At 45.2% G+C, this 23,131-nt stretch overlaps 1 protein-coding gene across 14 annotated transcripts in view; it reads left to right on the forward strand.

Moving 5' to 3' along the window:
* The window catches only part of LOC139227881 (zona pellucida sperm-binding protein 3 receptor-like), a 265,290-nt gene that overhangs the window by 229,075 nt on the left and 13,084 nt on the right, over positions 1 to 23,131 (forward strand). For 13 of the 14 annotated variants that reach the window (XM_070858981.1, XM_070858986.1, XM_070858982.1 and 10 more), the window contains one exon: positions 9,874 to 12,781. The exons of the other annotated variant lie outside the window; for it this stretch is intronic. In XM_070858981.1, the coding sequence (XP_070715082.1) occupies positions 9,874 to 10,046 (173 nt within the window). In that variant the 3' untranslated portion in view covers positions 10,047 to 12,781. Of the gene's footprint in view, positions 1 to 9,873; positions 12,782 to 23,131 lie in introns of those variants that run through there. 14 annotated transcript variants of the gene reach the window in all.

A 23,131-nucleotide genomic window follows, 5' to 3' on the forward strand; every position in this document is an offset into this window, starting at 1 on the left:
TGCACCTGCAAACTAACTTTTTGGGATTCATGCACAAGGACCCCCAGGTCCCTCTGGCACAAGGAGAGTTTCATGCACAAGGACCCCCAGGTCCCTCTGCACCGCAGCATGTTGTAATTTCTCCCCATTCAAATAATATTCCCTTTTACTGTTTTTTTTCCCCAAGGTGGATGACATCACATTTTCCGACATTGTATTCCATCTGCCAAACCTTAGCCCATTCGCTTAACCTATCTAAATCTCTTTGCAGCCTCTCTGTGTCTTCTACACAACCCGCTTTCCCACTAATCTTTGTGTCATCTGCAAATTTTGTGACACTACACTCTGTCCCCTCTTCCAGGTCATCTATGTATATTGTAAACAGTTGTGGTCCCAGCACCGATCCCTGTGGCACACTACTAACCACCGATTTCCAACCTGAAAAGGACCCATTTATCCCGACTCTCTGCTTTCTGTTAGCCAGCCAATTCTCTATCCATGCTAATACATTTCCTCTGACTCCGCGCACCTTTATCTTCTGCAGTAACCTTTTGTGTGGCACCTTATCGAATGCCTTTTGGAAATCTAAATACACCACATCCATCGGTACACCTCTATCCACCATGCTCGTTATATCCTCAAAGAATTTCAGTAAATTAGTTACACATGATTTCCTCTTCATGAATCCATGTTGCATCTGCTTGATTGCACTATTCCTATCTAGATGTCCCGCTATTTCTTCCTTAATGATAGTTTCAAGCATTTTCCCCACTACAGATGTTAAACTATAGTTACCTTCCTTTTGTCTGCCCCCTTTTTTAAACAGAGGCATTACATTAGCTGCTTTCCAACCCGATAGCACCTCCCCAGAGTCCAGAGAATTTTGGTAGATTATAACGAATGCATCTGCTATAACTGCCGCCATCTCTTTTAATACCCTGGGATGCATTTCATCAGGACCAGGAGATTTGTCTACCTTGAGTCCCATTAGCCTGTCCAGCACTACCCCCCTAATGATAATGATTGTCTCAAGGGCCTCACTTCCCACATTCCTGTGACCAGCAATTTTTGGCATGGTTTTTGTGTCTTCCACTCTGAAGACCGAAGCAAAATAATTGTTTAAGGTCTCAGCCATTTCCACATTTCCCATTATTAAATCCCCCTTTTCATCTTCTAAGGAACCAACATTTACTTTAGTCACTCTTTTCCGTTTTATATATCTGTAAAAGCTTTTACTATCTGTTTTTATGTTTTGCGCAAGTTTACTTTCGTAATCTATCTTTCCTTTCTTTATTGCTTTCTTAGTCATTCTTTGCTGTTGTTTAAAATTTTCCCAATCTTCTATTTTCCCACTAACCTTGGCCACCTTATACGCATTGGTTTTTAATTTTATATTCTTCTTTATTTCCTTGGTTATCCACGGCTGGTTACCCCTTCTCTTACCACCCTTTTTCACTGGAATATATTTTTGTTGAGCACTATGAAAGAGCTCCTTAAAAGTCCTCCACTGTTCCTCAATTGTGCCACCGTTTAGTCTGTGTTTCCAGTCTACTTTTACCAACTCTGCCCTCATCCCACTCTAGCCCCCTTTGTTTAAGCATAATACGCTCGTTTGAGACACTACTTCCTCACCCTCAATCTGTATTATAAATTCAACCAAACTGTGATCACTCATTCCTAGAGGATCTTTTATTGGGAGATTGTTTATTATTCCTGTCTCATTACACAGGACCAGATCTAAGATAGCTTGCTCTCTTGTAGGTTCTGTAACATACTGTTCTAAGAAACAATCCCGTATGCATTCTATGAATTCCTCCTCCAGGCTACCCCATGCGATTTGATTTGACCAATCGATATGTAGGTTAAAATCCCCCATGATTACTGCCATTCCTTTTTCACATGCCTCCATTATTCCCTTGATTATTGCCTGCCCCACCGTGAAGTTATTATTTGGGGGCCTATAAACTACACCCACCAGTGACTTTTTCCCCTTACTATCTCTAATCTCCACCCACAATGATTCAACATTTTGTTCATTAGAGCCAATATCGTCTCTCACAACTACCCTGATATCATCCTTTATTAACAGAGCTACCCCATCTCCTTTCCCTTCTTGTCTATCTTTCCGAATTGTCAGATACCCCTGTATGTTTAATTCCCAGTCTTGGCCACCCTGCATCCACGTTTTAGTAATGGCCACCAAATCATATCCATTTGTAATGATTTGTGCTGTCAACTCATTTACTTTGTTTCGAATGCTGCGTGCGTTTAGGTAAAGTATTTTAATACTAGTTTTTAAACCATGATTTTTAGTTTTGACCCCTCCTGCAGCACCTTTATATTCATACATATTGTCCCTTCCTATCACCTTGTGCTTTACACTTGCCCCAGTGCTACTCTGCTCTGTTGCCTCCTGCCTTTTGCACTCTTTCTTGGGGTTCTGTTCATCTGCGCTCTCACCCACTCTAACTAGCTCAGAGCCCTCTCCTGGATTCCCATCCCCCTGCCAAGCTAGTTTAAAGCCCTCCCAACCATACTATCAAAACCACCCGCGAGAACATTGGTCCCATCTCTGTTGAGATGTAACCTGTCCGACTTGTACAGGTCCCACCTTCCCCAGAAGCGGTCCCAATTGTTCAGGAAACTAAAGCCCTCCCTCCTACACCAACGGGAGAGTGGAGAGCACCAGTTCAAGCTGTCGCAGGAGAGAGAGTGGAGAGCACCAGTTCCAACTGTCGCAGGAGAGAGAGTGGAGAGCACCAGTTCAAGCTGTCGCAGGAGAGAGAGTGGAGAGCACCAGTTCCAACTGTCACAGGAGAGAGAATGGAGAGCACCAGTTCCAACTGTCACAGGAGAGAGAATGGAGAGCACCAGTTCCAACTGTCACAGGAGAGAGAATGGAGAGCACCAGTTCCAACTGTCGCAGGAGAGTGGAGAGCACCATTCAATAAGATCATAGCTGATCATTCCTTCAGTACACCTTTCCTGCTTTTTCTCCATACCCCTTGATCCCCTTAGCTGTAAGGGCCATATCTAACTCCCTCTTAAATATATCCAATGAACTGGCATCAACAACCCTCTGCGGCAGGGAATTCCACAGGTTAACAACTCTGAGTGAAGAAGTTTCTCTTCATCTCAGTCCTAAATGTCCTACCCCTTATCCTAAGGCTATGTCCCCTGGTTCTGGACTTCCCCAACATCGGGAACATTCTTCCCGCATCTAATCTGTCCAGTCCTGTCAGAATCTTATACGTTTTTATGAGATCTCCTCTCATCCTTCTAAATTCCAGTGAATAAAGGCCCAGTTGATCCAGTCTCTCCTCATATGTCAGTCCAGCCATCCCTGGAATCAGTCTGGTGAACCTTTGCTGTACTCAATAGCAAGAACATCCTTCCTCAGATTAGGAGACCAAAATTGAACAATATTCCAGGTGAGGCCTCACTAAGGCCCTGTACAACTACAGTAAGACCTCCCTGCTCCTATACTCAAATCCCCTAGCTATGAAGGCCAACATACCATTTGCCTTCTTTACCACCTGCTGTACCTGCATGCCCACTTTCAGTGACTGTATGAACCATGACACCCAGGTCTCGTTGCACCTCCCCTTTTCCTAATCGGCCGCCATTCAGATAATATTCTGCCTTTGTGGTTTTGCCCCCAAAAAGGATAACCTCACATTTATCCACATTATACTGCATTTGCCATGCATTTGCCCACTCATCTAACCTATCCAAGTCACCCTGCAGCCTCTTAGCATCCTCCTTACAGCTCACACCACCACCCAGTTTAGTGTCATGCGCAAACTTGGAGATATTACACTCAATCCCTTCATCCAAATCGTTAATGTATATTGTAAAGAGCTGGGGTCCCAGCACTGAACCCTGCGGCACTCTACTAGTCACTGCCTGCCATTCTGAAAAGGACCCATTTATCCCGACTCTCTGCTTCCTGTCTGCCAACCAGTTCTCTATCCACGTCAGTATTTTACCCCCAATACCATGCGCTTTGATCTTGCACACCAATCTCTTGTGCGGGACCTTGCCAAAAGCCTTTTGAAGGTCCAAATGCACCACATCCACTGGTTCTCCCTTGTCCATTCTGCTAGTTACATCCTCAAAAAATTCCTGAAGATTCGTCAAGCATGATTTCCCTTTCATAAATCCATGCTGACTTGGTCCGATCCTGTCACTGCTTTCCAAATGCGTTGCTATTTCATCCTTAATGATTGATTACAACATTTTCCCCACTATTGATGTCAGGCTAACCGATCTATAGTTACCCGTTTTCTCTCTCCCTTTGTTAAAAAGTGGTGTTACATTAGCTATCCACCAGTCCATAGGAACTGATCCAGAGTTGATAGACTGTTGGAAAATGATCACCAAGCATCCCACTATTTCTAGGGCCACTTCCTTAAGTACTCTGGGATGCAGACTATCAGGCCCCGAGGATTTATTGGCCGTCAATCCCATCAATTTCCCGAACACAATTTCCCGCCTAATAAGGATATCCTTCAGTTCCTCCTTCTCACTAGACCCACTGTCCCCTAGTATATTTGCAAGGTTATTTGTGTCTTCCTTTGTGAAGACAGAACCGAAGTATTGGTTCAATTGGTCTGCCATTTCTTTGTTCCCCATTATAAATTCACCTGAATCCGACAGCATGGGACCAACGTTTGTCTTCACTAATCTTTTTCTCTTCACATATTTATAGAAGCTTTTGCAGTCAGTTTTTAATGTTCCCTGCAAGCTTCCTCTCGTACTCTATTTTCCCACTCTTAATTAAACCCTTAGTGCTCCTCTGTTGAATTCTAAATTTCTCCCAGTCCTCAGGTTTGCTGCTTTTTTTAGCCAATTTATATGCCTCTGCCTTGGCTTTAACACTATCCTTCATTTCCCTTGTTAGCCATGGTTGAGCCACTTTCCCCATTTTATTTTTACTCCAGACAGGGATGTACAATTGCTGAAGTTCATCCATGTGATCTTTAAATGTTTGCCATTGCTTATCCACCGTCAGCCCTTTAAGTATCATTTGCCAGTCTATTCTAGCCAATTCACGCCTCATACCATCAAAGTTACCTTTCCTTAAATTCAGGACCCTAGTTTCCGAATTAACTTTGTCACTCTCCATCTTAATAAAGAATTCTACCATATTATGGTCACTCTTCCCCAAGGGGCCTCGCACAACAAAATTGCTAATTAGTCCCTTCTCATTACACATCACTCAGTCTAGGATGGCCAGCTCTCTAGTTGGTTCCTCGACATATTGGTCTTGAAAACCATCCCCAATACACTCCAGGAAATCCTCCTCCACCGCATTGCTACCAGTTAGGTTAGTCCAATCAAAATTGTAGATTAAAGTCACCCATGATTACTGCTGTACCTTTATTGCACAATCCCTTATTTCTTGTTTGATGCTGTCCCCAACCCCACTACTACTATTTGGTTGCCTGTACACAACACCCACTCGCGTTTCTGCCCTTTGGTATTCTGTAGCTCTACTCATACCGATTCCGCATCATCCAAGCTAATGTCGTTCCTTACAATGGCATTGATTTCCTCTTTAACCAGCAATGCCACCCCGCCTCCTTTTCCTTTCTGTCTATCCTTCTTAAATGTTGAATACCCCTGGATGTTGAGTTCCCAGTCTTGGTTCCCCTGGAGCCATGTCTTCGTGATGCCAATCACATCGTATCCGTTAACTGCTATCTGCGCAGTTAATTCATCCACCTTATTCCGAATACTCCTCGCATTGAGGCACAGAGCCTTCAGGCTTGTCTTTTTAACACACTTTGCCCCTTTAGAATTTTACTGTAATGTGACCCTTTTTGTTTTTTGCCTTGGGTTTCTCTGCCCTCCACTTTTACTATTTTCCTTTCTATCTTTTGCTTCTGACTTCATTTTATTTCCCTCTGTTTCCCTGCATAGGTTCCCATCCCCCTGCCATATTAGTTTAACTCCTCTCCAACAGCACTAGCAATCACTCCCCTTAGGACATTGGTTGCAGTCCTGCCCAGGTGCAGACCGTTCGGTTTGTACTGGTCTCACCTCCCCCAGAACCGATTCCAATGTCCCAGGAATTTAAATCCCTCCCTTTTGCACCACTCCTCAAGCCACGTATTCATCTGAGCTATCCTGCGATTCCTACTCTGACTAGCACATGGCAGTGGTAGCAATCCTGGGAATACTACTTTTGAGGTCCTTCCTTTTTAAATTTAGCTCCTAGCTCCCTAAATTCGTCTCATAGGACCTCATCCCGTTTTTTACCTATGTCGTTGGTACCTAAATGCACCACAACAACTGGCTGTTCACCCTCCCTTTTCAGAATGTCATGCACCCGTTCCGAGTCATCGTTGACCCTTTAAACATTTATCCATCCAATATGACAGCAAGCAATCAACTAATCACCCTTGTGCATTCCATTAGTGACTGTCTTGTGTGCATCTTTGCCTATCCTAGTGATGTCACGCAGTGCTACATCAGTGGCTGCAACATGGCTGGTGGAAGGCTGCTGACTTTCAGCAGGGGACACTGCAGTTGGCCTTGCAGTGCGATCTTGAGGGCTGGTGGCTGGGAGTGTCAGATCGTGTGATCATCCTCCTGCTCCCCGTCCTCCTTCCTTTCTCCTCCTCTCCTCCTTCCACCTTCCTCTCTTGTCCCTCTTTCCTCCTCCTTTCTTCAAATGACAGCAGCATGAGGGGAGGGCAGCAAAGCAAGATGTGCCATCTTACACCATGCGCACCTTGTAAATCAGAAACTTTTGTGGAATGGACACCGCTGGCCAAGGACTTAGCTATTCCCCTGCTAAGAATGGCGAGAATCATCTCCTCCAATACGGTGAGGCGAAGCTAGGAACGGCAGTTGCTTGGTACAGATTGTTGGTAGGTGAGTGATTGGCGGGGGGTCATGCATTGAGCACTGTGTGAGGCTAGTTAAACAGTTGGTAGGAAACTGCTTTTGAAGATGCTATCACTGACCCTGACCACTCAACTTCGGTCATGAAGCTTCTTTCGGCACAGGAGACAGGTCGTGGAGGTGATGCTGCTGGCAGTAATGGCCTTAGTGATCTGGTCCCACTGGATGGCCTCCTGGCCTCTGTGAGTAGAGGACCTCTCTTACAGTGTTGATCCCCTTGAGAAAGCTGGAGTGCTGCATGCAAATCCCTGGATGCCCCTTCCCTGGCTTGTTGAACCATTTGTGGTAGTGCTGAAGCACTTTTACCATTTATTTAGCTGCAGAAGGCAGTTCGGCTTTAACAGCTGAAATTTGAGAATTATTTTTATTCTTTTACAGAAGACAGTTGAGTTCTGAGAACTAAAAGCTGACTATTTTTAAATTGGTTTTGTTGTTTCATTTTGGAAGGCGGTGCCCCTTTGAGGAACCAACACTGCTTTCTAAAATGACAGCCTTGCTTTAAGACAATGCTGTTTTTGTTTTGGGGACACAAAATTGGGCCTCCTGTTGAGAATGGTGTTGGAAAACCAGATTTGCATGTAGGCTTAGCGCTTCACTAATTTAAATTAGTAGGCAACACCAAAATAATTGCCTACTCAATGATTTTGAGCAGCCGTTAACAGCAGCCTACGGTGGCACCGGCAGGTTTCTGGTCTACTGCAATTTCTAGGCCCCAGAGTTCTCTGCTCTCGTTATTCCCCTTAGTATAATAGGTATCCCATTGCATATGTGCTACTTGTAGAAGTTCCGAACGTTTGCCTGGCCAGCTCAGAAATGTTCGGAACTATGACCCTCTCGGGCTGGTCAATCGTGGAGATTATACTTTAAGTCCTCTTTGCAGCCATCGCCCTCCTGCAGCAGCACGCGCTGTTCCCTGCATTGCTATGCCACCATACGCTGCTTCCTCTAATGGCCCCGGGCCGCCGATGGTCTTGCAGTCCGGGACCGTGCCGATTTCTGATTGCAGTGCGGGCAGGTACAGCAGGAGCAGTGAGGTTGGGGTGAAGGAGCGGGAAGTGATCGTGGAGCGACGAGATCGGGGCCCAGGAGAGGCGTGAGTTCGGGGCCCAGAAGAGGCGAGGGCCCTGGGGTAGCACGGGCCAGGCCATACTGCGATAGATGTGTGCACTAGGTCCACGCAGCAGAGCTGGTCTCCAATCGTCTTGGTTAATCCTTGCCACTGGACCAAGACCTAGCTCTGTCAAACCCATCTGGTGGCTGGTGTGCAACGGCCACCACATGTTGAAAAAATCCACGCACAGGCATCTTCCATCCTTTAACATGTAGTTTGGGATCTGGAATATTTGGTACTTCATTGAAACACCTGTGACCTCATCCCTTTTTGGCGTGAAAGCAAGTCATCCTCGTTTCAAGGGACCACCTATGATGATAACTTGTAGAAGGACCAGGAAGAACTTTTGGATGACAAAATCAAAGCAAAGAAAAATTCAGCCCTACTTTTTAAAGTAAGGCAAATTAGGGATCTGTGGAGGGTATCGCACACTGAAGAGTTTGAAAGTTGCTGCTGTAAGCAACAGTGGTTTGTGTATTCTACAATCAATCAACCCGTCCCATCAGTGTTTATACATGGTTCATATTTCTTTATTCATTATACTTTCTATAGAATCGTGGAAATTCGTCACATCAGTTGATAATTGTGCTTAAAAAAACTCGGTGTTCTCATTTGCTAGGCTGTATCTCAAATCCAACGATGCTTAAAAAGACAGTCACTGCCTCAGATTGTGAGTGACCAATTGACTTCTGAGCCGTTAGGAGAACAAAATGTAAAGGTTTATTGGTGTGTTTGGGCAGGACTTTGTGCAGGAGCTTTTTAGGAGAGCTGCAGAGTTACTCACAGTTCTCTGCTCTCAATATTCCCTTTAGTGCAATAGGTGTTCCATTGGGAGTCCCATAAGACACGCATTACTTATAGGAGGACCAGGTAGAACTTTTGGATGGGAAGAAAGTGCAGTCTAATTGCAGAAGGAGGGTTCCTACCTGCCACTACTCCACCAACTGAATCTGTCAGCCACAAAGGAGTTAATTGGGCATATGGATGAGCATTGTTGTTGGAGGCTCCAATACACTAGTTGCCCAATATGTGCAAAAGGACCATTAACCTTACTCATGTGCAAGTGCCACACTGCCATTTACAGCGAAGGCGAGAGCTGCATTGAACGTTCTTGCCCCAGAATATCTCCAAGGGGCCGGTGGGGACATCAGCAACATCCGTCAATCTACAGTGCATCACTGCACAAAAGAGCTGACTGTATCTTTTATGCCACATCAAGCAGGAACATTTCTTTCCCTGTGAACAACAAGCACAAGACAGCACTCTAGGTTTTTTTTCCACCTCTACCTCTCTTTCCTCCTTTAAGACGCTCCTTAAAATCTACCTTTTTGACTAAGCTTTTGGTCCTTATTTTCACATAAATTCTCCTTAAGTGGCTTGGTGTCAAATGTTTTATCTGATAATACCCCTGCGAAGAACCTTGGGATGTTTTACTAGGTTAAAGGCGCTATATAAATACTAGTTGTTTTTTGAATGGCAGATTTCCCATAAATCAGAGGTGTCATTAAACATGACCATACATGCTCCAGCATGAAAACCTATAGATGGACCACATGTTTAACACATACACTGCAGCTGAATGCTGATTTACTGGCAGTGGGCATGAGGCATTCATTTTACAATCGTGAGAGACCGAGGATATTTGCTGCTGCTTTGGCTCTTGACCTTTCTGCAGCATCCCTGCACAGATGCCAATGAGGCACATGTCTCCAGCACCCAATTATCAAACAAAACCATTGGGCTCCATCTTAGCTCTGCAATCAGCCCCCGCCCCATTTTCCCCGCATTGTTGTGCACAGGCGATGCTTTAGGCACAGGTGAGAAGACAAAAATCCCAAACTGTAAGTAATCATTTCTGATTCTTAATACAGCAGATGCTTCGAAAATCTCAATAAAAGAGTTGGTGAAAGAAATTGTTGTACTGGGACGCCAAATCGTTGGAAAGAAAGAAATTAACATCAAAGCAGAACAAGATATTCTCGACAAGGAAATAGAAATCCTTAGAATGTACGAACTAATTCTGCAAGCAATTGAACGATTTTAAATTTCCGAAATGTTGCTTTTCATAATTATATCCTCTGAAAACTTCTGTGTTCCAACAAATGCCAAATTGACTCAATTCACATAATTTGAGATGCAGTAAATCTCAGTTTTGGAATTCATATATTTTTTTAAATAGACTTGTGTCTAACTTGCATTTTAGGATTTTTTAACCATTTTCCGCAGAAATTATTTTTTGGGGAAGAAAAGGCTATTTTGAAATGTTGGGTTTTTAAAGCAAAGTGAATTGGGGAAAAGAAATGGCTGTGTCTATTTGTACTAACTGAAAGACAGCCGTTTCTCTGATTGGCTCTCCATTTTCGCATAACCTATTGCTGATTGGTCCCCTTGGAGGATAAACCGCACCCTGAAGTTCCTCTAGAACCGCCCAGCCCAAGTTCTGAGTGACTTTCCAATTTGTAATTCGATTATTTTGACTTCAGAAGCCAGAGGATAAATCTCCCCAAAAGCCTCAAAGTTCCAGCCGAAGTCCATTACCCTAGCGCATGTGCTGCCTCCCACAGCCGAAGTCCCTTGCCCAAGTGCAAAACCTTACCCTCCCCTCCCCCATAGATGGGGCATTGTGTGCGGATTGTTAACAGGTTTATTGGTTATGAAGTGAATAGTGACAATGTCGTGACTTCCAGATTTCCTCAACACATGCACATGCACATGCACCGAGCTTGCACACACCAGGGGGTTGGAAGAACATAAGAACATAAGAATTAGGAACAGGAGTAGGCCATCTAGCCCCTCGAGCCTGCTCCGCCATTCAATAAGATCATGGCTGATCTGGTCGTGGACTCAGCTCCACTTACCCGCCCTCTACCCGTAATCCTTAATTCCCTTATTGCTTAAAAATCTATCTATCTTTGACTTGAAAACATTCAATGAGCCAGCCTCAACTGCTTCCTTGGGAAGAGAATTCCACAGATTCACAACCCTCTGGGAGAAGAAATTCTTTCTCAACTCGGTTTTAAATTGGCTCCTCCGTATTTTGAGGCTGTGCCCCCTAATTCTAGTCTCCCCCACCAATGGAAACAACCTCTCTGCCTCTATCTTGTCTATCCCTTTCATGATTTTAATTGTTTCTATAAGATCACCCCTCATCCTTCTGAACTCCAAGGAATAAAGACCCAGTCTACTCAATCTATCATCATAAGGTAACCCCCTCATTTCTCGAATCAGCCTAGTGAATCGTCTCTGTACCCCTTCCAAAGCTAGTATATCCTTCCTTAAGTAAGGTGACCAAAACTGCACGCAGTACTCCAGGTGCGGCCTTACCAATACCTTATACAGTTGCAGCAACACCTCCCTGCTTTTGTACTCCATCCCTTTCGCAATGAAGGCCAACATTCCATTTGCCTTCCTGATTATCTGCTGCACCTGCAAACTAACCTTTTGGGATTCATGCACAAGGACCCCCAGGTCTCTCTGCACCACAGCATGTTGTAATTTCTCCCCATTCAAATAATATTCCCTTTTACTGTTTTTTTTTCCCCAAGATGGATGACCTCACACTTTCCGACATTGTATTCCATCTGCCAAACCTTAGCCCATTCGCTTAACCTATCCAAATCTCCTTGTAGTCTCTCTGAGTCCTCTACACAACCCGCTTTCCCACTAATCTTAGTGCCATCTGCAAATTTTGTTGCACTACACTCTGTCCCCTCCTCTAGGTCATCTATGTAACGTGATCCATCTTCTCTGAGTTCCCTCTCTCTCCTCCGATTCCACACCCCCACCTGTGTCTTGCTTTCCTTCCCCTACTGCCCCCCCCAACCAGGCTCTCACTCCTCCTCACGCCCCCACCCCGCCCCATCTCTTCCCACTTCTCCCTTTCCACGCCGCCCGTTCTCCCTGGTGCTGTGGGAGGTTCGGGGTCCGTTCGGCGATGTGGGAGGCTCGACGGATGCATTCGGCTGCTCAGTGGAGGCAACGTGGTGTTGGATGCATGCGCAGAAAAGGGTTAGTAGGAATTGCGCTGGGGCGGCGGTGTCGGTGATATTTGTCCTAACTCTTGCTTCAGTGTCGGGAGACGAATGCGCAGAAGGGAGACTTGGTACAACTAGTTACCCCGAACAAAAACCCCATCTGGACCTGGATGTTAACTGCTGGTGAATTTCCAGTGGGAAATCTTTCTGGTGGGGTAACTTCCAACTCACCTGCGGTGGAGTGACATCCGGATGATTTCATCACCCAGGCCTCATTTAAATCTTGCAAGCTGTATGAGAAGTTGTTGGGAATTGGTGGAAAATTGCATGGCCTAGAGGCTGCCCACTGATACAATGTCAGTGATCAGATTGCGTTCTGGGGCATCTTGTGGTGGTTTTGTGCTTTGGGAAGTGGCAGCTCCAAGGCAGGTAAGTAACTCTGGGCTTTTTAACTGCCTACCTACCCAGTCTCCACTGGGTGGGGCGTAGGATTAAAATCACTCCCCAGACATAAGATGGTTGATTGCGAAAGTTGCTTTCCTGTACAAATGTAAGCAATACACAATTCATTTGCTTGTCTTGGTAATTGATAAACATCTCATACCCACAATATCCTTATCCTTTCTTCCTTTCTGGCTGGGGAAAAAAAATACATAGGAAGACAGTAAGTCAGCTTTATAAAAACAGAATGCTGCAAAGGCAGTGCAGCCCAGGAAAGGCTGCAAGGTGGTTCGAATGCAGGGGATTGTTAAAAGATGTATTTTACTTAAACCAAGCCAGATGTTGCATTGATGTGGGAAAGCATAGTATTCTCATTATTTTACATTATTGTGTAAAAACAAATTGTAATGATGATTGAAATAAATTAATCTGATCATAACTTATTGCCCTGTAAATTAAAACAGCTTAACTCTTCGTATCTGACCTCGTCTTGCCACGTCTATGTTCGGTCTGCCTTCGGAAAGATTGAGGAAGCACGCATGAATGGCACAAATATACAGTTCAGATCATAAGGGGATACTATCATTGCACACCTGAGTTATGCCTTGTACAGTTTAATATTGGACAGTATAAGCACACTTCTAATCAGAAGATGCATAGACTGCTTATTGGTGCTTTATCTAAGGCAAGACCCTAAACTACTTTGATTTCCAATACATAAGGTATAAATGCATTTTTGCTTTAAATTCAGAAATCACTAATCAATCTCCCACAGCATTACACAAGAGGAAGAGGCCATGTCATCTTTGGACAATGATGTAAAATGGTCAATATAGAATTAGCCACCCATTATACACCACGCATAATATTCTTTTCCTGTTTAAGTCAATGGAAGGCAAAATCGGGAAGGATGCATAATGGGCAGACAATTCACTATCACCCATTTTACGGCATCGGCCAAAGTAAAAATTGACCCCTCCCAAGGAGTCAAGACCAAGGTACAATCCTCACATGAAGTAGGCTTAATGGGTGGGGTCAATTTTTACATCAATTTTTGCATCAGGGCCAATGGAGCAATACGGCAATGGAGCCAGTTGAATGTATAGGAAGGTGACAGAGTGGGTAAGAGAAAAGGTGGAGCATGGTTAGAGTTTGGATCTGGGGATGGGAAATAAAGCAGGTTGAAGTGAAGAATGAGCAGACAGATTAAAGGAAAATCATTAGAGAGTCAGAATATTGGACCAGGGTTCACAGCGGAAATGGCGATGGTGGCCCAGAATCAGCTGAAGTCAGGGAAACAATGTGGGGAACTCAAGTATTGATGTCTAGCCCACTCGGCTTCAAGGGCCAGAACAGCACTTTCAAGGGGAATAGAAGTGAGAAACAGCCTGGGAGAGAAAACAGTTGGGGGGGGTGAGGGTGCATCAGTATCGCAAGCGGCAGTTGCGACAATGGTGAAGTGGAGAGGAGAGGGTTGGGGAGGATGTGGCTGCCAAACATGAGCTTTGGAACTTAGGGTGAAGGGTAGCAGGTAGGTGCGGGTAGTCTCTTCAAAGAAGCTACGAAGGGTGCCAGACATTCTCTATTGTGAAGAAGAGCTATACAAAAGGAATGTAAAATATTTGCAAACCAAACAGCCCCAATTTCCACATCAGATTTGCACCAATGTTGCACTGCTGCTGCTCTGCAGAGTGGAGTCCACACGAATTTCCAGTCCACACGAATTTCCAGTCAGCACATTCGCGTATCCATTATAGAATCTCCGGCACAAATCCCATGTAGCCTTCACTTAATTCACTCAGTCTTGTTGCAGGGAAAACTATCACACAATACCTGCGAGAGGCAGGGCAGAGTAAGGGGCACCGACAACGTGGAGCTGTTCGGCATTCTTCCCTTGCTGTGGGAGATGATGTGGTTGGGGGCACATTGTCAATTTCACATACACAATTTTTGGTGGCATCTCTATGAAGCAGCATACAACCACAAGCTCCCTATCTTTCTCTGCCTCCTGAATCCCAAGAGGTAATCCCCATCCATTCTTAGCTTGTACCCTCTTTTCCTGCAACAACGGGAGAGCCAGAGAATAAGAAAGATAATCAGGAGGAAATCGGAACTTCTTCATTATCTGTGAAGAGTTAGTAATGCAAGATTCTACATCTGAATCACTTGCTTTTTCACTACAATGCACTAGCTTGGATATTTTTACCGAGGGGTATTAGATAGTGTTAGTGTATATGTGAAACTGGGTGATTTACAGAGTACGAGGAAGCTAGAAGAGTGGGGCGTGGGTGAGCATGTGCCACCTACCCAAACACAAGCCAAAGAGAAGGTTTCAGGCTCACCTGAAAAGAAGGATGTTTGAGGAACAGCACACCTCCATTAATGCTCAGGACAGTCTCCGAGGATGTGCCACAGCTGGCACCTGGGATGGTGGAATCTACAGCTCTCATTTTCAACAACCATACCAAACGTACAGAGATGATGGCCAGAAAGAGACTATCTGGTCCATTGAAACTCTCTCATTCAGCTATGCTATATCTATTATGTCTAGAAGAACTCCATGAGGCCGAGTACTGTGAGCTAAACTTAGTGTGACCTTAGTTGTCTTCTTTAATACAACTGCAGAGTGCCTAAACAACATGGCAGCCAACCTTTTACACTGGCCCTGCATGTGTGTGCAGGTGACCATTAGGACTCCAACAGTCACGCCCTCTGGTGGCAAGTATTACATAGTTGCATACATAACATCACTCCCCCTCAAAGTCTTCGGTACAAGTTATTTACAAGTTGAGGCGATCCGGAGCCCTTCGCTCCCTGGTTGATCGTCCAAGTTCAAACCCTGGCGTGCGTGAGTTGGTCGGACCATTGCTGTACTGCACCGCGGCTGGTCTGATCAGACTGTCAGGAAAGGTGGGTTCACCCTTGTGATTGACAGCGAGGTCGATTGCTGGTTGGGTGTGTGTTGGTGGATCGTCGATGGTGATGTTCTCTTCAAGTCATTCCTGGTTGTCAGTAAATCACAATTTGGTCTGATCTAAATGCTTTCTGCATGTTTGGCCATTTATCAGTTTGATTATAAACACCCTATTTCCTTCCTTGGCCAAAACAGTGCCAGCAACCCACTTGGGACCATGACCATAATTCAGGACAAACACAGGGTCATTAACATCATTGTCAAGTGAAACAGCCGCGTGATCGTACATGTTCTGCCGGTGTCGCCGGGTTTCCACGTGATCATTAAGATCCGGATAGACTAGGGAGAGCCTGGTTTTGAGGGCTGGCTTCATTAACAATTCTGCCGGGGGAACCCCGGTGAGCGAGTGGGATCGCGTCCGGTAACTGAACAAAATGCGAGACAAGCGGATCTGCAGGGAGCCATCCGGCATGCGTTTCATGCTGTGCTTGATTGTTTGGACGGCCCGCTCCACTTGACCATTAGACACGGGCTTAAACGGAGCAGACCTGACATGCTTGATGCCATTGCTGGTCATAAACTCATTGAATTCCGAGCTGGTGAAACACAGTCCATTGTCACTGACAAGGACGTCGGGCAAGCCATGGGTGGCGAACATGGCCCGAAGACTTTCAATGGTGGCTGTGAATGTGCTGGATGACATGATTATACATTCAATCCATTTGGAGTAAGCGTCCACTACTACTAAAAATATCTTTCCTAGAAAGGGGCCGGCAAAATCTACGTGGATCCTGGACCACGGTTTGGAGGGCCATGACCACAGACTCAGTGGAGCCTCCCTTGATGCATTGCTCAGTTGCGAGCAAGTGTTGCACTGATGCACGCATGACTCCAAGTTCGAGTTGATGCCGGGCCAGCAAACATGCGACCTGGCAATTGCCTTCTTCATGACGATGCCTGGGTGGGTACTGTGTAGGTCGCGTATAAACGTTTCCCTGCCTTTTTTTGGCAAAACCATGCAATTACCCCATAAGAGACAATCCGACTGAATGGATATTTCATCTTTGCGTTGGTGAAACGGTTTAATTTCATCTTGCATTTCCCTGGGAACGGCTGACCAATTCCCATTTAGGACGCAACTCTACTAATGATTGCACAGGATCTGGCTGGTCCAGGTCCATCTGGCGAGCCGTGACATAGAAACATAGAAAATAAGTGCAGGAGTAGGCCATTTGGCCCTGCGAGCCTGCACCGGCATTCAATAACATCTTGGCTGATCATTCCTTCAGTACCCCTTTCCTGCTTTCTCTCCATACTCCTTGATCCCCTTTACCGTAAGGGCCATATCTAACTCCCTCTTGAATACATCCAATGAACTGGCATCAACAACTCTCTGCGGCAGGGAATTCCACAAGTCAACAACTCTCTGAGTGAAGAAGTTTCTCCTCATCTCAATCCTAAATGGCCTACCCCTTATCCTAAGACTGTGTCCCTTGGTTCTGGACTTCCCCAACATCGAGAACATTCTTCCTGCATCTAAACTGTCCAGTCCCGTCAGAATCTTATATGTTTCTATGAGATCCCCTCTCATCCATCTAAACACCAGTGAATAAAGGCCCAGTTGATCCAGTCTCTCCTCATATGACAGTCCAGCCATTCCGGGAATCAGTCTGCTGAACCTTCGCTGCACTCCCTCAATAGCAAGAACGGCCTTCTTCAGAATAGGAGACCAAAACTGAACACAATATTCCAGGTGAGCCCTCACTAAGGCCCTGTACAACTGCAGTAAGACCTCCCTGCTCCTATATTCAAATCCCCTAGCTATGAAGGCCAACATACCATTTGCCTTCTTTACCGCCTGCTGTACCTGCGTGCCCACTTTCAGTGACTGATAAACCATGACATCCAGGTCTCGTTGCACCTCCCCTTTTTCTAGTCTGTCGCCATTCAGATAATATTCTGCCTTCGTGTTTTTGCCCCCAAAATGGATAACCTCACATTTATCCACATTATACTTCATCTGCCATGCATTTGCCCACTCACCTAAGCTATCCAAGTCACTCTGCAGCCTCATAGCATCCTCCTCGCAGCTCACACTGCCACCCAACTTAGTGTCATCCGCAAATTTGGAGATACTACATTTAATCCCCTCGTCTAAATCATTAATGTACAGTTTAAACAGCTGGGGCCCCAGCACAGAACCTTGCGGTACCCCACTAGTCACTGCCTGCCGTTCTGAAAAGTCCCCATTTACTCCTACTCTTTGCTTCCTGTCTGACAACTAGTTCTCAATCCATGTCAGCACACTACCCCCAATCCCATGTGCTTTAACTTTGCACATTAATCTCTTGTGTGGGACCTTGTCGAAAGCCTTCTGAAAGTCCAAATATACCACATCAACTGGTTCTCCCTTGTCCACTCTACTGGAAACATCCTCAAAAAATTCCAGAAGATTTGTCAAGCATGATTTCCCTTTCACAAATCCATGCTGACTTGGACCTATCATATTACCTCTTTCCAAATGCACTGCTATGACATCCTTAATAATTGATTCCATCATTTTATCCACTACTGATGTCAGGCTGACCGGTCTATAATTCCCTGTTTTCTCTCTCCCTCCTTTTTTAAAAAATGGGGTTACATTGGCTACCCTCCACTCCATAGGAACTGATCCAGAGTCAATGGAATGTTGGAAAATGACTGTCAATGCATCCACTATTTCCAAGGCCACCTCCTTAAGTACTCTGGGATGCAGTCCATCAGGCCCTGGGGATTTATCGGCCTTCAATCCCATCAATTTCCCCAACACAATTTCCCAACTAATAAGGATTTCCCTCAGTTCCTCTTCCTTACTAGACTCTCCGACCCCTTTTATATCCGGAAGGTTGTTTGTGTCCTCCTCAGTGAATACCGAACCAAAGTACTTGTTCAATTGGTCCGCCATTTCTTTGTTCCCCGTTATGACTTCCCCTGATTCTGACTGCAGGGGACCTACGTTTGTCTTTACTAACCTTTTTCTCTTTACATATCTATAGAAACTTTTGCAATCCGTCTTAATATTCCCTGCAAGCTTCTTCTCGTACTCCATTTTCCCTGCCCTAATCAAACCCTTTGTCCTCCTCTGCTGAGTTCTAAATTTCTCCCAGTCCCCGGGTTCGCTGCTATTTCTGGCCAATTTGTATGCCACTTCCTTGGCTTTAATGCTATCCCTGATTTCCCTTGATAGCCACGGTTGAGCCACCTTCCCTTTTTTATTTTTACGCCAGACAGGAATGTATAATTGTTGTAGTTCATCCATGCGGTCTCTAAATGTCTACCATTGCCCATCCACAGTCAACCCCTTAAGTATCATTCGCCAATCTATCCTAGCCAATTCACGCCTCATACCTTCAAAGTTACTCTTCTTTAAGTTCTGGACCATGGTCTCTGAATTAACTGTTTCATTCTCCATCCTAATGCAGAATTCCACCATATTATGGTCACTCTTCCCCAAGGGGCCTCGCACAACGAGATTGCTAATTAATCCTCTCTCATTACACAACACCCAGCCTAAGATGGCCTCCCCCCTAGTTGGTTCCTCTACATATTGGTCTAGAAAATCATCCCTTATGCACTCCAGGAAATCCTCCTCCACTGTATTGCTTCCAGTTTGGTTAGCCCAATCTATGTGCTATTTGAGAAACTGTGGGGCAATGAGGCACAAAGGCCCAAACTAAGCCCGATTAATGCAAAGCTGTGTAGCTACACTAAAAAGCTCATACCAGTCATTGGAAGCGCGGCAGTGAAGGTATCGTAAGATGGAACTGTGCATGACCTATCATTGTGGATTGTTCCAGGCAATGGCCCAACGTTGTTCGACAGAAGCTGGCTAGAAAAGATTAGATGGAATTGGAACAACATCAAAGCACTATCTTCAGTGGATGGCGCCTTTTGTGCTCAAGTGTTGAGCAAGTTTCCTTCACTATTCGAACCAGACATCGGCAACTTCACAGGCGCTAATGTACAGATCCATCTAGGCCCCGATGCACGGTCCGTCCATCACAAGGCTCGGGTAGTTCCGTACATGATGAGGGAGAAGGTCGAGATCGAACTGGACAGACTCCAACGTGAAGGAATCATAACGTCAGTCGAGTTCAATGAATGAGCCAGTCCAATTGTTCCAGTGTTGAAAAGCGATGGCATGGTCAGAATCTGCAGAGACTACAAGGTAACGATTAACCAAGTCTCACTACAGGACCAGTAACCTCTGCCCAAGACGGATGACCTGTTCGCAACATTAGCGGGCGGGGAGGGGGGGGGGGGGGGAGGGGGAAGTCATTCACCAAATTGGACCTAACCTCCGCCTACATGACACAGGAGCTGGCTGAATCTTCAAAAAGACTGATGTGCATCAACACTCTCAAAGGACTGTTTATATACCACAGGTGCTCTTCTGGGATTCGCTCGGCTGCAGTCATTTTCCAGAGAAACATGGAGAGTTTGCTGAAATCTTTTCCACGCACCGTTGTGTTTCAAGACGACATCCTAATCACCGGTAGTGATACCATCGAACACCTATACAACCTGGAAGAGGTTCTAAGTCGCCTAGACAGAGTGGGACTCAGGCTGAAATGCTCCAAATGTGTTTTCTTGGCACCAAAGATCGAATTTTTGGGGAGAAAGATTGCAGCAGACAGCATCAGGCCCACGGACTGAAAGACAGAGGACATCAAGAATGCACCCAGACCACAGAATGTGATGGAGCTGCGTTCGTTCCTAGGACTCCTCAACTATTTTGTTAACTTTCTACCCGGGTTGAGCACATTGTTAGAGTCTTTGCACATGTTGCTACGTAAGGGTGATGACTGAGTTTGGGGCAAATCTCAAGACACAGCCTTTGAGAAGGCCAGGAACCTGCTATGTTCAAATAAGTTACTTGAACATTATGACCCATGTAAACGTTTAGTGTGAGCTTGTGACACCTCATCGTACGGGGTCGGCTGTGTGTTACTGCAAGCAAAAGTATTGGACAACCTCCAACCGGTTGCATACGCGTCCAGAAGTCTGTCTAAGGCTGAGAGAGCCTATAGTATGGTTGAGAAGCAGCCATTAGCATGTGTATATAGGGTTAAGAAAATGCACTAATAGTTATTTCGAATTCGGTTTGAGCTTGAAACTGACCACAAGCTGCCCCTTTCACTGTTTTCAGAGAGCAAAGGTATAAACACCAATGCGTCGTCCCGCATCCAAAGATGGGCACTAACATTATCTGCATATGACTATGTTATCCGCCACAGATCAGGCACTGAAAACTGCCGGCTACCATTACCCACCACTGGGATTGAAATGGCGCAGCCTGCAGACTTGCTACTGGTCATGGATGCTTTTGAGAACGAGAGGTCACCCGTCACTGCGGAATTCCAAAGGGCAGAAAATGCTAGTGGCAGTTGTGCATAGACCACCAAATAGTACTGGTGAGGTTGGGGACAGCATCAAACAAGAAATAAGGGATGTGTGCAATAAAGGTACAGCAGTAATCATGTGCGACTTTAATCTACATATAGATTGGGCTAACCTAACTGGTAGCAATGCAGTGGAGGAGGATTTCCTGAAGTGTATTAGGGATGGTTTTCTAGACCAATATGTCGAGGAACCAACCAGAGAGTTGGCCATCCTATACTGGGTGATGTGTAATGAGAAGGGACTAATTAGCAATCTTGTTGTGCGAGGCCCTTTGGGGAAAAGTGACCATAATATGGTAGAATTCCTTATTAAGATGGAGAGTGACAAAGTTAATTTGGAAACTAGGGTCCTGAACTTGGGGAAAGGTAACTTCGACGGTATGAGGCGTGAATTGGCTAGAATAGACTGGCAGAGGATACATAAAGGGTTGACGGTGGATAAGCAATGGCAAACATTTAAAGATCACATGGATGAACTTCAGCAATTGTATATCCCTGTCTGGAGTAAAAATAAAACTGGGAAGGTGGCTCAACCGTGGCTAACAATGGAAATTAAGAATAGTGTTAAAACAAAGGAAGAGCCATATAAATTGTCTAGAAAAAGCAACAAACCTGAGGACTGGGAGAAATTTAGAATTCAACAGAAGAGGACTAAGGGTTTAATTAAGAAGGGGAAAATAGAGTACGAGAGGAAGCTTGCAGGGAACATAAAAACTGACTGCAAAAACTTCTATAAATATGTGAAGAGAAAAAGATTAGTGAAGACAAACGTAGGTCCCTTGCAGTCGGATTCAGGTGAATTTATAATGGGGAACAAAGAAATGGCAGACCAAGTGAACCAATACTTCGGAAGATACAAATAACCTTCCGAATGTAAAGGGGACAGTGGGCCGACTGAGAATGAGGAACTGAAAGATATCCTTATTAGGCGGGAAATTGTGTTAGGGAAATTGATGGGATTAAAGGTCAATAAATCCCCGGGTCCTGATAGTCTGCATCCCAGAGTACTTAAGGCAGTGGCCCTAGAAATAGTGGATGCATTGGTGATCATTTTCCAACAATCTATCGATTCTGGATCAATTCCTATGGACTGGAGGGTAGCTAATGTAACGCCACTTGTTAAAAAAGGAGAGAGAGAGAAAGCGGGTAATTATAGACTGGTTAGCCTGACATCAGTAGTAGGGAAAATGTTGGAATCAATCAATAAGGATGAAATAGCAGCCCATTTGGAAAGCAGTGACAGAATCGGACCGAGTCAGCATGGATTTATGAAAGGGAAATCATGCTTGATGAATCTTCTGGAATTTTTTGAGGATGTAACTAGTAGAGTGGGCAAGGGAGAACCAGTGGATGTGGTGTATTTGGACTTTCAAAAGGCTTTTGACAAGGTCCCGCACAAGAGATTGGTGTACAAAATCAAAGCGCATGGTATTGGGGGTAATGTGCTGACGTAGATAGAGAACTGGTTGGCAGACAGGAAGCAGAGAGTTGGGATAAACGGGTCCTTTTCAGAATGGCAGGCAGTTACTAGTGGGGTGCCGCAGGGCTCAGTGGTGGGACCGCAGCTCTTTACAATATACATTAACGATTTGGATGAAGGAATAGAGTGTAATATCTCCAAGTTTGCGGATGACACTAAACTGAGTGGCGGTGTGAGCTGTGAGGAGGACGCTAAGAGGCTGCAGGGTGACTTGGACAGATTAGGTGAGTGGGCAAATACATGGCAGATGCAGTATAATGTGGATAAATGTGAGATTATCCACTTTGGTGGTAAAAACAGAGAGACAGACTATTATCTGAATGGTGACAGATTAGGAAAAGGGGAGGTGCAACGAGACCTGGGTGTCATGGTACATCAGTCATTGAAGGTTGGCATGCAGGTACAGCAGGCGGTTAAGAAAGCAAATGGCATGTTGGCCTTCATAGCGAGGGGATTTGAGTACAGGGACAGGGAGGTGTTGCTACAGTTGTACAGGGCCTTGGTGAGGCCACACCTGGAGTATTGTGTACAGTTTTGGTCTCCTAACCTGAGGAAGGACATTCTTGCTATTGAGGGAGTGCAGCGAAGGTTCACCAGACTGATTCCCGGGATGGCGGGACTGACCTATCAAGAAAGACTGGATCAACTGGGCTTGTATTCACTGGAGTTCAGAAGAATGAGAGGGGACCTCATAGAAACTTTTAAAATTCTGACGGGTTTAGACAGGTTAGATGCAGGAAGAATGTTCCCAATGTAGGGGAAGTCCAGAACCAGGGGTCACAGTCTAAGGATAAGGGGTAAGCCATTTAGGACCGAGATGAGGAGAAACTTCTTCACCCAGAGAGTGGTGAACCTGTGGAATTCTCTACCACAGAAAAT

The sequence above is a fragment of the Pristiophorus japonicus genome, chromosome 17, assembly GCF_044704955.1.
Source record: "Pristiophorus japonicus isolate sPriJap1 chromosome 17, sPriJap1.hap1, whole genome shotgun sequence".
In the NCBI taxonomy this organism is placed as follows: Eukaryota; Metazoa; Chordata; class Chondrichthyes; family Pristiophoridae; genus Pristiophorus; species Pristiophorus japonicus.